The following is a 16,077-nucleotide window of genomic DNA, read 5'->3' as shown; positions in this document are numbered from 1 at the left end:
TGTGTGTGTGTGTGTGTGTGTATAATAGATACACACAGCTTGGAGTAGTATTGCTGCTGCCGCCGCTGCTAAGTCACTTCAGTCGTGTCCGACTCTGTGTGACCCCATAGATGGCAGCCCACCAGGCTCCCCCATCCCTGGGATTCTCCAGGCAAGAACACTGGAGTGGGTTGCCATTTCCTTCTCCAATGCATGAAAGTGAAAAATGAAAGTGAAGTCGCTCAGTCGTGTCTGACCCTCAGCGACCCCATGGACTCCAGCCTTCCCGGCTCCTCCATCCTTGGGATTTTCCAGGCAAGAGTACTGGAGTGGGGTGCCATTGCCTTCTCCGGTAGTATTGCCAGGCCATAGTATAAATCTGACACTTAATTAGCGATGGACAATTTTCAGGACTTCTCTGGTGATCCAGCGGTTAAGAATCCGCCTTCCAATGCAGGGGACATGATTTGGTCTCTGATCAGGGAACTAAGATCCCATGTGCTGCAGAGCAACTAAGCCCATGCACCACAACTAGAGAGAAGCCCGCACACCGCAGTGAAGGATCCTGCGTATCACAACAAAGGTGTCATGTACAACCAAGACCCAACACAGCCAACTAAATAAATACATTTTTAAAGAAGAGAAATGGACAATTTTCCATAGAGGTTCTGTCAGTTTACATTTTCACCAGCAGTGTGCGGGTGTTCCAGCGACTCTGCATCCTCAACAGCACTTTTGGCCATCCTAGTGGGAGTGTAGTGGTGCCTCGCTGTGGTTTCCATGTGTATATCCCAGTGACTACTGATATACAGCACCTTTATGTGCATCTGTTGGCCATTCAGTATTTTCTGTTCTGGTGTTCCTTTTTAATTCCTTGACCTGTTTTAAAATTGGAGTGCCTTATTTTATTGGGCTTCCCTGGTGGCTCAGATGGTAAAGACTCTGCCTGCAATGTGGGAGACCCGGGTTCGATCCCTGGGTCAGGAAGGTTCCCTGGAGAAGGAAATATATACTCTGTGTCCTTTATACATCTTGAACACAAGTCCTTGGTCAGATGTGTGCTATGACTGTTTTCTCCCAGTCTGTGGCTTGCCTTTTCACTTTCTTGGTGGTGCTGCTACTTTTTCCTTAAATGTTTGGTAGAATCCATCAGTGAAGCCATCTGGGTCTGAAGTTTATATAAGATTTTAAACTACAGATTAAATGAACAAAATGAAATAGGATTTGCTCTTCTCACGTCAGTTTCAGTGGTGATTTTCAAGGGATGTTTTTCATTTCCTCTGAGTTGTCTAATCTATTAACATAAAGTGGCTCATAATATCCCATATTATCTTTTCAACATCTATAGGATCTATAATAATTTTCTTTTTTATTCCTAATATGAGTATTATGTTTAATCTTCTTTTCCTTGATTATTTTTATTAGACATTAGCCAATTTAATTAATCTTTAAATAACAGAAGTTTTTACTTTTTGAGATTTCTGTTATTTTTGTCTTTTAAAATTTTTTTGTTTATTTGTTTATTTTTGGCTGCAGTGGGTCTTCGTGGCTGTTCACAGGCTTACTCCAGTTGTGGCAAGCAGGGGCTACTCTCTAATTGTGCGTGGGCTTCTCGTCGCAGTGGCTTTCCTTGTTGCGGAGCATCGGCTCTAGGGCTAAGTAGTTGCAGCGCACGGGCTTAGCTGCCCTTTTGTATGTGGGATCTTCCTGGATCAGGGATCGAACCCATGTCCCCTGCATTGGCAGGTGGATTCTTAACCGCTGGACTATCAGAGAAGTCGTCCTTTCTTTTGATTGTTTGCTCCTATATTTTATTTTCTTTCTTCTATTTTGGGTTAATTTTGTTCCTTTTTTAGCCTCTTGAGGTAAAATCTTTGGCCACTGTATACATTTATTCTTTTTTAATAGGTACCTTTTAAAGCAATAAATTTCCCTCTAAGCATTATTTGGCTACATCCCACAGATTTTAGCATGCTGTTTGTTCAGTTCAAAAATATTTCTCATTTCCTTGGGATTTCTTCTTTGATGCCTGGAGTTTTGTTGTTATTATTTGTTTTGTCTTTTAAGAGTGTTACTTAATTTGTACATATTTAGAGACTTTCAGGTTTTGTTTCGTTGATGATTTCTATTTTGATTCATTGTGATCAGAGAGCATATTCTGTATGACTTTAACCATGAGATTTATCAAGGTTTGCTCTGTCTCTCAGACTGTGGATTATTTTGGTGACTGTTTGGTGCAGATTGTAGTCGTTGAATATTGTTTTCTGGGAATATTAATTCGATCCAGCTAATTGATAGTGCTGTTCAAATCTTCTATATACTTCTTGATTTCTTGACTAGGTGTTCTATTAGTTGAAAATATTCGTCTATGATTGTGAATTTGTTTGTTTCTCTCCTTAAGTTGTGTTGGTTTTTGCTTCGTGTGTTTTGAAGCTCTATTATTAGGTGTATATGCGATGTATATGCATTTACAATTGTTGGATTTTCCTGATGAATTGACTCTTTTATTATTATAACGTGTTCCCTTTATTTCTAGTAATATTCCTGTCTGGAAGAATATTTGTCTGATGTGAATATAGCTATACAAACTTTCTTCTGATTAACATTTCTATGGTATATCTTTTTTCATCCTTTGCTTTCAAATTATGTCTTTAAAGTGTGCCTCTTACAAATAGCATAATTTGAGATTGATTCTTTATCCAGACAATCATTTTGTAAAAAAGTTGAAGTGTCTGGTATGTATACATTTAGTGTAATTAAGGACATAGCTGGCTTTAAGTTTGCCCTTTTACTCCGTGTCCAATTTCTATCTCTTTTTTATATGTTTCTTATTTTCAGTCTTCTTTTGATTAATTAATCAAGCATTTTAAATTATTCCTTTTTATTCTTCTGTTGGCTTTTAAATTGTACTTCCTTATATTATTTTAAATGTCTCTTCTAGACATTATAATATGTATTCTTAACTTTTTCACATTTAATAAATTTTGTAATTAGTGTTAGTGTTATTCCATTTAATAATGTAAGAACCTTAGAAAGTATGATTCCTTTACTTCCTTTCCCACCATTTGTGTTATTTTTAATGTATTTTACCTATACCAATATGTAATATACTAATATACCCTTTCCACCTACAGTATAGCACAGGGAACTCTGCTCAGTGTTATATGGCAGCCTGGATGGGAAGGGAGTTTGGGGGAGAATGGATAGATGTATGTGTATGGTTGAGTCCCGGCACAAGCTCCTGGAGTTGGTGATGGGCTGGGAAGCCTGGCGTGCTGCAGTCCGTGGGGTTGCAAAGAGTCGGCCATGACTGGGCGACTGGACTGAACTGAGTCGCTTTGCTGTGCACCTGGAACTATCACAATATTGTTCATCAACCATAGGTGGCGCTAGTGGTAAAGAACCTGCCTGCCAATGCAGGAGACAAGAAGCACAGGTTCCATCCCTGGGTGGGGAAGATCCCCTGGAGGAGGCCATGGCAACCCACTCCAGTATTCTTGCCTGGACAATCCCGTAGACAGAGGAGCCTGGTGGGCCACAGTCCATAGGATCGCAAAGAGTCAGACACGACTGAAGCGACTTAACACGCATGCATGGATACTCCACTATAAAATAAAAAGTTAAAAAAATATTTACCCTTTCCCTTTTACTCTTCCTTCCTTCCTGAAGATCTAGACCTCCATTTGTACCTCAGTCAGAGAGCTTCATGTCGTATTTCTTTTGGTGCACTCTGCTATTGGTGAATATTCTCTTCTTTTGTTTTGCTGAAAATGTCTTTATTTTGCTTTCATTTTTGAATAATATTTTCACAGCATATAGAATTATAGATTTTTTTCCTTGCAGCAGCTAAACTATGTCATTCTATTGTTTTCTATAAGCCATATTGAGATATTTTCTGTAAATCATATGGTTATTACTCTAAATTTAATGTCCCTCCCTTTTCTGGCTGCTTTATAATTTCCTATTCATCTTTGGTTATCGGTGATTTGACTATTACATCAACAGATGTGCTGTTCTTTGTATTTATCCAACTTGACATTCACTAAACCCAAATCTGTAGATTGATGTGTTCCATAAACTTTTGAAAATTTTGGTCATTTTCCCTTCAGATATTTGTTTTACCTCAGTTCTCTCTTTCCTCTTCTTGGACTCCAGTTGCATTTATATACACTGTTTGATTTGTTTTTCCCACAGCATTCTGATGTGCGTATTTTTTCCTTCTTTTTTTTTTTTTCTCTTTGTGTTTCAATTTTGTTATTTTCTTGTTGATCTTTTTTTTAAAATTTACTGGTCTTTTCTTCTTCTTTGTTCAGTTCATTATTGAGTTACTTCTTTATTTCAGATTTTTTTTAGTTCTGAAATTACCATTTGATTCTTCTTCAGAGTTTCTGTCTCTGATGAAATTCTCCATTGTTTTACTCATCATGTTTGTACTTTCTACTAATTTCTTAAAACATTTACAATTGTCATTTCAAAGTTCTTGTCTGTTAATTCATTATCTAGGTCATCTGTAGGTGTGCTCCTTTGGACCATTTTTTTCTTGATTAGAGTTGTCATCCTTCTTTGCATTTATTGTATTTTGGGGTCAAAAGCTAGATGTTTTATAGAAAAGAACAGTAGAAAGTGAAGAAGGTAACATTTATCCCTGGAAAGATGATGTCCTTTCTTCTCTCAGCAGTAAAATAGTGGTTTTTATCATTGGTTTCAAATACCTTAAAGATAGGATCAGGGCTCTTCTCTGGGCCCTAAATAGTAAATGACCTTAATCTCTCTCTCTGATTCCCTTTCCTGCTTTCACATTTTCCTTCTGTGGGAGACTTCTTGCTTTCTTTCCAGCCCAAGTCCACATGCTGCGGCACAGTTGATAAACATCCTGCGGGGGAGGATTGGCAGGTAGTGACTGCCATCTCTACCTGAGGGCTCAATCAGAAAAATCCAATTCATTATCCCAGCCCTTCTGGTCATTAAGTGTTAATCTGGTTTCCTCTTAGTTCAGCAAAGTACCCCTGTCTATTATAAATTTGCTTCTCTGCCTGCCCGTGTTTCCAAGAATAAAAACAGCCGCTGGTCTCTATTCATTTATGAAAGGCTTGTCTCTGTCTAGAATTTAGTTCATTTAGATCTCTCTGCATCCTTAACTCTTTGTTGGGTTTCCGATATATAATTTTACGGTTTATTTGATGTTTTCCCATTGTTATGGTGATAGTGACTGTCTTCTATGACCTTCTCTATTGATTGGAAGCCCAGATGATTGTTCTTTTAGTGTGAAATCATCTCATTTTCAAGGTAGCAAAAAATTCCAATATTTAAAAAATGTTCTGCAGGATGAAGGAAATACTTTTGTGGGCCAACTGCTTTTTAGCCCATAAGGCTGTAGGTTTGTATCCCCTAATCTTAAATAATTCACCATCACTGATGAGATAACTGAATTATTGTAATATCTTAGTTGTCTGAGAAATGCTTTGAGATTTTTGTTAAATCTGTCTGTACTTAGGGAGTCTTTCATTCTTACATTCTTCACATATCTCTCAAGTGTTACAACAGGGGAAAATGTGAAGAATCTGATTGATAAGGCCATTGGTGCCCATGGTCAATAGTCCTTCAACCACTTAAATCCTTGGATCACAGCACATTCTGCTTTGAGTTCAAATAGGATGAGATCTTTTGGTGGGGGCGGGGGGCAAGGAAAGAACTGTAGTTGCTAGGGTTGTGTGTTCGCATATGTGTGTATGCAGGGTTGGGGGTGGGGAGCACTTGGGAAAAATAGTTAGCTGCATAGGGCCAATTGGTAGTCCAGATTGTCAAGTCCAGTGTAGTGTATAATTTTAAAGACCTGGGCAGAATGCAAGGCTGCTCTTTTTTCCGAGTCCAGTGAGAGCCTGAAGCATGAATCAAGAAGTCTGTCAGAAGGATCCAAAAGATAGAGAACAGCCTGAGGGGCAGGGGCCGGGAAATGAGCCATATCCAGTGTAAGTAACACACTTCATTTCAGCAGATCTCATGTGATATTAATAAAATCATATATATATATATTATCTATCTCATTGTGAAAAGTTAATCTTACTCTTCTCAGATATAACCCTTAATGAGCTCTATGATAGAATTCTTGACAGAGCCTATCATTCTCCATTATTTGAAGTTCTGCCAAAAGTTTTCCCCTGGGGTCTTAGAGGTGATCATTGAAAAATCAGGAACCCGTTTTTTTGAATATGGAGGGCAGCAGCAGGAGTGAGAGGTGAATAGTGTCTGAGATCACTGTGATGCTCATATTCATTACGTATTTCCTATCTTGGGCCCCAGTCATCTTGATATAGCTCAAATTGCTATAACAAAATACCAAAAACCGGGTATTAAACAACAGATACATATTTCTCATAGTTCTGGAGCCTAGGAAATACAAGCTCAAGGTACTGGCAGATTCAGTTCTTGGTGAGGGCTTTCATCCTGGCTTGCAGACGGCTACCTTCTCACTGGGTCCTCATAAGGTGGACAGAGGAAGTTCTGGTGTCATTTTTTTTATTTTTAAAACTTTTATATTTTGGATTGGAGCATAGCTTTAACCGTAAGATATGCAGATTTGATCCCTGGGTTGGGAACATCCCCTGGTGAAGGGCATGGCAACCCGCTCTAGTATTCTTACGGGGAGAATCCCATGGACAGAGGAGCCTGGCAGGCTAAAGTCCATGGGTCGCACAAGAGTGAAGTGATTTAGCACATAGCTGATTAACAGTGTTGTGATAGTTTCAGGTGGGCAGCAAAGGGATTCAGCCATACATAAGTTATACATGTATCAATTCTCCCCAAACTCCCTATTTTTTAAAAAATAAGGGCACTAAGCCTATCATGGGGGCTCCATTCTTAATAGCGCATCTAAACCTAATTACTTTCCAGAAGCCCCTTCTCTTAACAGCATCACATTGGGAGTTAGGGATCCAACACATGAATTTTGGGAGACACAAACATTGAATCCATGGTACTTATTGACGATGGATATCACACTATCTCTTTGTCTAGTCTGTTCTGCAACATTTTCTTTCCTTCAATTTGTAGTCTTTCCTGCATGTCTTCACTGTGATTGTTTCACTTCAGCATTACAGTTTATTTCATTGCTTCTCTAAAGTTGTCCAAGCAGTTTCTTTGTGGTTTCTCAGAGTTCTTGTATTTGATTAGCCATCTTTGCTCCTCTTGAAAATTTAAAACCTTTAATTAGTTGTAATAAATAAATGTACAAACATGCACATTTTTGATTAAGCAGAGAAATGCTCAAAAGAATGCAATTTTGTGAATATTTTTATATATTACATTAAGAGAAAGATGACGTGTTTAGCACAGCATTTTTTAGAAATTCAAAGGTTAATTTAGAAAATTAAATAAATACATGGAAAATGCATATCATTCTTATAAATACTTTTATATACAGTTCCAAATAGATGACACGCATGTAATATCAATATGTAGAAATTCTAAATTCAGTTTAGAAATACCAGGTAAACGAATGTTCAGAAGCATATCAGTTTTTTCAAAGGCAGTCACCAGATGGATAGGCATGTTTTTCAGTGGCCGTAGTCATTGTTTAAAAATATGCACGATCAGTAGAATCTTGGGGAGATAAGCCTTTGGATTTTATATGTCAATAAATTATTAGGTTCATAACTCAGCCCTGCTTCGCTCCAGCCTCAGTAGAGGCCTGAAGAGTAGCAGGAGGTGGGGGCACTGACAGAGAATCCATCAGGTTGCCCAGTACCACAGTTCTCAGCTCAGCATTCATTCCTGCCCCCAGGGCTTAGTCCCGAGGACATATGGTCTGACAGCAAGACCATCTCCAGGTATGTAGGGTTGAAGACTCTGATGACCAGCTTACTGGGTGGGCAGTGGCTGATTGTGTCTGAATCTAGCTGGGCTGGGCCAGCAGGGATCCAAACCGTGGTGCTGATGTCCTCTCCTTGTTCCCCTGGGTGACCGTACAGTGGAGAAGAAAGAGCCCGTTCCTTAGGCTGAGAAGTCCTGTTGTGAGACTCTGCTCCCATACTTAGCAGCTGGACAAGTCACTTACTAGTCAGTAACCTATTTAGCTTCCCTAATCTTCAGTTTTCTTACCTATAAAGTAAGACTAATGATGCCTTTCTTACAGGACTTTAGGGAGGATGAAATTAGATAATGGATACAAGAATGCTTGCTAAATGGTATAATGTGCTGCATACAGTGCTAATTAGGTCTGCTGCAGATATTCATTTCAATTCAAGAAGCAGGTATTAAGCACTGCTGTTTACCAGTATTAGGTCTTATATTAGGCACTTCAAGGAGGGAGAATGATGAATAAGAATCAGCCCTTGGTAGGAAGATAAGATACACTGAAAGTAGCTATGATGGAGTTATTATTATTATTTTTTAATGCAGATTTACGTCTGCAATGGAAATGCACTTTTTAAAAGCCACATACGCAGTTTAGGGTAGGCAGTTTGGGATAAGTTATAGTGGACATGTGTTATTTTTCTGTCAAGTATCCTTTCCCTATTTTCTGGTAATAGTATCGCCTGTCCCGATTTTAATCTGGAAGCCCGCCTCTCTGTGTCTCTCAGCCCATGTGGTTTGAGTAGACTCTATCCCTGCCAGGGGTAGAGTGTAAGGCTCAGTCTTAGACAGCCAGTGCATTTCCTCTCCCTGCTGACAATGATTGTTTTAGGAACTAGCATCTCTAGACCTTAGAGATGAAGAATCAGGTTTCCCTGATACTCTCTGAGTGATGGGATCCAGCCATGCCTGAAGCCAGCCTACCTCTCAGCTTTTCAGCTACAGTATCACTGAATTCTCTTTTGGCTTAAAATAATTTACACGGGGTTTTGTGCCTCCTGACTCACAGCAGGATGCCTTGAAGAATCCTCCAGTAGGCTCATTGCAGAGAAGACCACACAAGGTAAGTATTTTACTTCATGGTTGCCCTTACTGCTATGGCTCTTCCATATACATACCCTCACCAATTGAAGACCATGAAGAAATATAAGGACCCAGATATTTCTTTCTCCAGTTTTCCTGAGGTAAAATTGACTCAGAATATTGTATACAATGTGATGATCTGTTATATTAATATGTGTATATTGCAAAATGAGTACCTCAGTAAGGTTAGTTGACACACCCATCACCTCAGATAGTTACCATTTTGTTGTCGTTGCTGTGGTGAGAACATTTAAAATCTCTTCTTTCAACTTTCCTGTGTACAATGCAGCGTTGTTAACTCTAGTCACCATGCTGTATGGTAGAGCCCGAACCTGCTCATCTTATACCTGCAAGGTTGTCCAATGTCTCTCGATTTCCTCTCCCTGCCAGCCTCCTGCAACCACCAACCTACTCTCTGTTTCTAGGAGTTCAGCTTATTTATTTATTTATTTTTAAAATTGAAAAACTTAAAATTTGTGGCACATGGGATCTTAGTTCCCCAACCAGGTATTAAACCCATGCCCCCAGTGAAAGCGAGGAGCATTAACCACTGGACCACCAGGGAAGCCAAGCTCAACATTTTTAGATTTCACATAAAATTGGGATTGTGCAGTATTTGTCTTTCTCTGTCTGACTTACTTCACTTAGCATAAGGCCCTCAAAGTCCATGCAAGATTTTCCTCCAAGGCGTCCATGGAGGCCCTTGACATCCATCCATGTCAAGATTTTCTTTTCTCTCTCTCTCTCTTTTTCTTTAAATGGCTGAGTAAACCTTTCAACAGGATGCTGGTCTGCTGTTCATGCAGGTGTACCTGCCCTGTGACAATGACTCGGCCCCTTCTCCCAGGGAGTGTAAACTCTTTCTGGGTGTCATTTTCTGCCCTCTCCGTGCCCTCTTTCAACCAGTTCTGGGCCCTGGCCTCATGCAGGGAATCTTTTCTGACTAAGTGGGGGAAAGTATGAATCATCTTCTCTTTTACATCCCACCCTACTAACCCAGCCTGAGATGTTCATCAGCCAGAGAAGCTGGAAGGGCAGACAGTGTAAGTTATGTAGGTGCAGCAAGCACGCGTGTGTGCCTGTGCTCTCAGTCGTGAACTCTGTGACCCCTGTGGACTGCCCACCAGGCTCCTCTGCCCATGGAATTCTCCAGGCGAGAATACTGGAGTGGGTTGCCATTTCCTCCTCCAGGGGATCTTCCCGACTCAGAGATCGAACTTGTATCTCCTGCATTGGCAGGCAGATTCTTTACCACTGAGCCACCTGGGAAGCCAAGGTACAGAGAGAGAAAGTGACTTATCCACCTTCATTTAGTGAGCTAGTTTCAGTGTCAGGACGAGCAATCAAGTCTCTGCATTTCAAGTGTGGCCCCCGTTCTGCCACTGTGTGACTGTTTTTTTTTTTTTAAACATTCTGTATATTTCCATGGGACACCCTAGATACTTTTAGACCAGTGTGGTCTGTCTTGATATTTACACTCCTAGGGAGCAGGGATGATGCTGTTCAGTTGAGTCATAAAGCTCCTCTGGTTTGGTACCCTGCTCACACAAGAGTATGACAAGAGTTTCTGACGGCAGGCTGAGGATGGAGAGGTTGGGTGGGCTATGGGCTCAGGTGGACCAAATGCCAGGCTAGTCAGCGAGGAGACACAGGATGGACCAGTGTGTCGTGTGGGTGGGTCAACCCCACAGGGACTCAGCTGAGTTCCTCACCTACCATAGGGACTTCCTTCTTTGGACTCATCGTTCCCCCCTGGGAAATGGGACCGATGCTTTGCTCTCATATCCTTGTCAGAGAATAAACTTGAGGGCAAGCTCTCCTGGTGAAGAGTGACCTTTTGGAGGGCCAGTCTCCAGAGAATATGTGACAGCATGTGCACCTAAGCCTGCACAATCTACTTATCTACAGCACCCCCAGTCGCTGGAAGGGGCTTTCTGTTCCGTGGCATCCTTCTCCCACCTTGACCTCTGCTGATTAGACCAGGGGTGGGTGGATGGCCCAGTCTGATCTGTTTTCCTCTCCCAAGAATTTGGAATCACGACTCCAAGGAAATGGGTTGATGAGCTGTGGGTGCTGAATGGGGAGGGCCTGTGGAGTCACAGATGAATCAGCCACACACGGAAGCCCATGGAAAGCCTACATTGTGGGTGAGCCTGAACCTAAATCCTTAGACAAAGCTCATCCATGGAAAGGACTGAGTGCATGGTCAGGCCACTCAGAAACGGGGCAGAGAAGGGGGAGAGATGCCCTGGGTGATTTTGAGCTTCCCTGAGAGTTACTTTCACTTCCTGCTCAGTATTTCCTTGGCTTTCCCTGGCAGCCCCTCTATCACTTCCTCTGCCAGTTGGGCTCATCAGAGGCATTTCTGTTCCCTGTGGCCAAGTGACCCCTGATAAGGACAGTGTCTCACCCATGCCACATCCCCAGCTCTTTGTGGCAAACCCTGAATGTTTGCTGAATGCAAATGTGGGCAACTGAGGGCTGTGGGACTGCAACAGAGGAGCGTTCAGCCACCCAGTGGGCTCAAGCTTCTTAACCGGACAGGGGCTCTGGGGAGGGTGAGCCGCTGAATGTTTCTGGGATGTTCCTAAGGGAGGCTTGTTTCCAGGACAGAAGACAAATAGCTGTGGCATCCCCCAAACAGGTGGGGCTTGGGTGTCACACTCTCCGGTGTTCTTACCAACACTTTTAGAGCCCTTGGGCCTCCTCTGTGCCTGAGACCTGGGGTTCTCAAGTTGCTCCCTGTTCCCCTTGGGACCCCTAATCTGTCTTGCCTCAGTTGTTTGAGTATATCTATTAATTGCAATCTCATTCTCTCTCCTCCTCCTCCTTCTGTTTTTTTTTTTTTTTTCCTGATATTGAAAATCTGCATACCTACCCATTAAGGAGTCTGTAATCCAAGGTGACAGATATTCTCTCCTTCAGCCCCGTGTCCCCAGGGCCCAGCCTAGCTCCTGACCTCCAGTCACTTCTCCCCAGGGCTGGTACCTATGTCTAGCAACCTGTTCTATGCCTGGCACATGGTAGGTGCCAGGAGACTTTGTGGTGTTGAATTGGAAGGGGGGAACACACCTGATATAATCAGATGCTCTACAAGGGGGCCTTAGGATTGTAGGGCTTCAAGTCCTTGAGGGAGTGGAGAAGAAGGGGACGGAGGTCTGGGAGATAGGCAGGGCTATGGTAGGAGGTGGACAGAAGCAAAGACACGTTATGGGCAACTGAACTAGTCAGGATCGTCCGACTGCTGCAGCAGAGAAGCTCAAGATGCAATGTCTGAACACAATAGAAGTTTAGTTTTTGCTCAGATAACAGTGTGTGTGTATTTGACAGGTGGCCTCCCAAGCGGTAGTTCAGGCATTGGTTCTCCTTCCATTTTGCAGCTCTACCATCCCCAGGACCTCAGAATACTCTGCTGGGTGGGACACTCGACATCCAGCTTACAGAGATAGACAGACAGAGGCAGGGAGACAGACAGAGAGAGACAGAGACAGAGGGAGACAGAGAGAGAAACTTGTATGGGGGCCCCTTGTGGGTCAGCCCCAGAAGTGTTATCTTTCATTTCCGATCACATTCCATTGGCGAGGTTCGCAGCTATGGAGACAACTGCCACTGAAAAGTTGGTTTATTGCTCACAGTTCCTGAGAGGAGGGTCATGTCGGGCTGTGTAGGACCACACGAGGATGCAGCAGGATCAGTCAGGAAGCAGAGGGAGAGCAAGGGGAACACAGAAAAACCTTCACTAGTATTTTCAGTGGGGAGGAATGGGCGTGGCAGGGTAAGCAGGTTTAGGATTGACCAGATTGAATAATTTTGGGGGGCTTAGGGTGTAGGGGCTGCCTCTAGTTGTCTGATGCCTGGCCCTGGAGTGATTGGGTAGAGGGATGGTGTCCCGTAGGATGAGATCCCGAGACAGAAAGGTCTGGGGCTTGGGTTTGGACTGGTTAGTCTGCTTGTGAGAGGTGTGCTCTTGGGAGAGTGTGCTGTCCTGGGAAATCTGTTTACTCCAGGAGGACACTTTCCCCAGGGTCAACAAAGACATCAGAATAAAAGGGCCTGCTTAATTCAGTGACTGGGGTTCCCACGTGGCTCAGTGGTAAAGAATCTGCCTGCAAATGCAGGAGATGCAGGAGATGCAGGAGACTAGAGTTCGATCCCATGGACAAAGGAGCCTGGTGGGCTATAGCCCATGGAGGTTGCGAAGAGTCACACATGACTGAACAACTGAACACGCATGCACAATTCAGTGACCACACTTAATTGTAAGAAAGGCAGGGAAGTATCAGCTAGCTGTGTGCCCAGGAAAAAGAGACCAGTTTTGGTGAGCACATCTAGTGTCTCCGTCTGCACTTAATTAAGCCAAAAGAGCTTCATGTTTGGAGTTAGAAGACGGGGATTGAACTCCTGACCCTGTGGCATGAAACTGTGTGAGCTTGGATGAGTCACTTTCTGACAACATCAGTTCCATTAGCTCTCAAAAGGAGAAAATAATTAGAGCTACATCTCATGGCAGTTGTTATACAAGATGCTTTGGGCACACTCCAGAGCGCTGTTCAAATGCTAACTGTTTTCTGTGGTCTTTCCAAGTTTTCCGGGGGCCCATGGTGGCTCTTGGAGACAGCCCTCTGCTGTCATTTAAGTGCAGGTCTGAACCCAACCCCCGCCATCATGCTTGGAATGGGACCAGAGAAGCAGCTGGGATGACCTGTTTCCCCAGAGCCACGTGCAGAGGGTCTTTACAAGGATGCTCAGGATTAGCAGATGTGGCCGGGGGATTTCATGCCATATCCAGCTGGGAACACATGCGGCTCTGGGAAAGATGGTGATTAGTGACTCTGCCAAAGCTTTTTAAAAATGATTCTTTTTCCCATTTTAAATCAGAACATGCTCATTAAAGAAACAGGGTTAAATATAGAAAAATACAAAGAACAAGGCACTCCTCGTACCACCACACAATCACTAGTAACATTTTGTTTCTGCTTTTTTTTTTCCTTTTGGTGTTTTCCCTCTGTGAAATGGCTTTCAAGTCATTTATTCTTAATCAAAAATTCAATCTGATTCATAGTACATACAAAATGCAAAAGTTACAGAAGGTTATGCAGTGAAAGAGAAGTCTCCCCCCACCCTCCCAGTTCCCTTCCTGGAAGGCGGCCTCGGTTACCAGCCCCTTGAGTTTCCTTCCAAAGTTAATCAATGCACATATAAGTATATGCATGCATATTCTTTTATTTTTAAACGTATATTCTTGCATGGTATATACCCTCTTACTAAGTTGCTTTTCCCCATAATAATGCATCTTAGAGAATGCTCCACGTCAGTTCATAGGAGCTGCCTCATTCATTTTAAAGGCTGTATAATATTCAGTTGTATGGATTGTATCATAATTTATTTAACCAGTCTGATGTTGAAGGATATTTAGTTTGTTTCCAGTCTTTTGAATTTTTCACAATGCCTCAATGAATATTCGTATACATATGTCATTTCATACATGGGCAAGCATACCCGTAGGATGATCTTCTGGAATTGCAATTGCTAGATGAAAGACTACACATTTTAAATATTATGGTTTATTGCCTCTATAAAGGTCACATGCATTGCAAGTGCATAGAAAGAGAATGTCAGTTTCTTCACATGCATGCCAACAATCTGTTAGTAAGCTTTGTCAAGTTGGCCAACCTGATAGGTAAAAATGATATCTTATCAAATCGTTTTGTATGTTTAAAATCCACTTTGCTCCAGTTACTATTAACTATTTTATCTTGTCCATGTTTTCCTATTGGACTGCTGATCTTATTGATTTATAGAAGCTCTTTATATATTAAGGGAATTAAACTTTTATCTGGGATATATGTTGCAAATCTTTCTCTCAGTTTGTTATTCTTCTCATGACTCTTTTTCATAAAGAAAACTTATTTTTTGTTGGTGTACTCAGTCTTTTCTATCATAGTATCTGGGTTTGTATCACACTTTAAAAATGTCTTTCCCACTCCAAGAATAAATTTTACTTTATACACTTTAACCTTTTTTTTTCCATCAGTAATTTATTTTGGTGTACGGAGTATGACTGAGATTAAACTTCCTTTTTTCCTGGTAGAGATGCAGATTATCCCAACATTGTTTATTGAATACTGCATCCTTTGTTTTACTGACTTGAAATGTCGTACTGACCATGTTTGATATTTTCCCTTGTATTTGGGTATGTTCTGGGATCTGAAATCTGTTTCATCGATAGGTTATCTAAAGGTAAGATGTAGACTGAAGGAGGAGTGGTCAGGGAAGATCTATGTGAAAAGGTGATGCTTCAGCTCAGGCTGGCAAGGCCTTTCAGATGGAGAGAATTGCAGCATGTGCGAAAGCGAAGACTTGGTTGCATTAGAGGAACTGACAGTGAAGCCTGGTGCGCTGGCCCCTAAGTCAGGGAGCAAGTGATACAAGATGAGGCTGGAGAGATGGGGAGGGGCTTGATTAGTCCCCGTGGGCCATGTTGAAAGGTTTGCATTTATTCCACACAATCAGGAGCAGTTGAAGGGCGTTAAGCAGAGGAGAGACACAGTCCATTTTACATAGTTTTTCGGGGGGGGCTGTGCTGGGTCTTCGTTGCTGCATGGACTTTCTCCAGTTGCAGTGAGCAGGGGCTACTCTCTAGTTGTGGTGCTAGGACTTCTTGCACTGGCTTCTCTTATTGTGGACCACGGACTCCAGGGTGCGAGGGCTTCAGTAGTTGCAGCACGTGGGCTCAGTAGTCGCAGCTTCCAGGTTCTAGAGTGTGGGCTCAGGAGTTGAGACTCACAGGCTCAGTTGCCTCACAGCACGTGAATCTTGCCAGACCAGGGCTGGAACCCATGTGCCTTACGCTGGCAGGTGAATGCCTTACCACTGAGCCAGCAGGGAAGCCCCTACATAGGTATTTCTAAATTTCTCTTTTAAAATGTTTAAGATGCTTGTTGGATGAACGAAGCTCCTAGATGTAAACTTCATTCTGCAGGGCCCGTCACTCTTCAGTCTTGGGGTTTCCAGCAGCCACCAGGCCCTCCCACCCCTCTCTGCCTGACTGTGCTGAAAGCAGTGAGACTGGCATATTAACAAGTAATTAGCTTTTAATTAGAAAAGCATGGCTTTGCCTTCATGAAGGGACAAATACCTTTAAAAATCAAATCACTTTAATTG

At 42.3% G+C, this 16,077-nt stretch overlaps 1 protein-coding gene across 1 annotated transcript in view; it reads left to right on the top strand.

Annotated features, from left to right (window-relative positions):
- MRPL46 (mitochondrial ribosomal protein L46) overlaps window positions 1–8,976 on the top strand; it is a 31,358-nt gene extending 22,382 nt beyond the window's left edge. Inside the window, exon 4 of the mRNA XM_061394358.1 lies at window positions 8,840–8,976. Coding sequence (XP_061250342.1) covers window positions 8,840–8,961 — 122 coding nt within the window. The 3' untranslated portion in view covers window positions 8,962–8,976. The remainder of the gene's footprint in view (window positions 1–8,839) is intronic.
- Window positions 8,977–16,077: the final 7,101 nt, after the last annotated feature.

The sequence above is a fragment of the Bos javanicus genome, chromosome 21, assembly GCF_032452875.1.
Source record: "Bos javanicus breed banteng chromosome 21, ARS-OSU_banteng_1.0, whole genome shotgun sequence".
NCBI lineage: Eukaryota > Metazoa > Chordata > Mammalia > Artiodactyla > Bovidae > Bos > Bos javanicus.
This window is presented reverse-complemented; position numbering and strand designations above follow the sequence as displayed.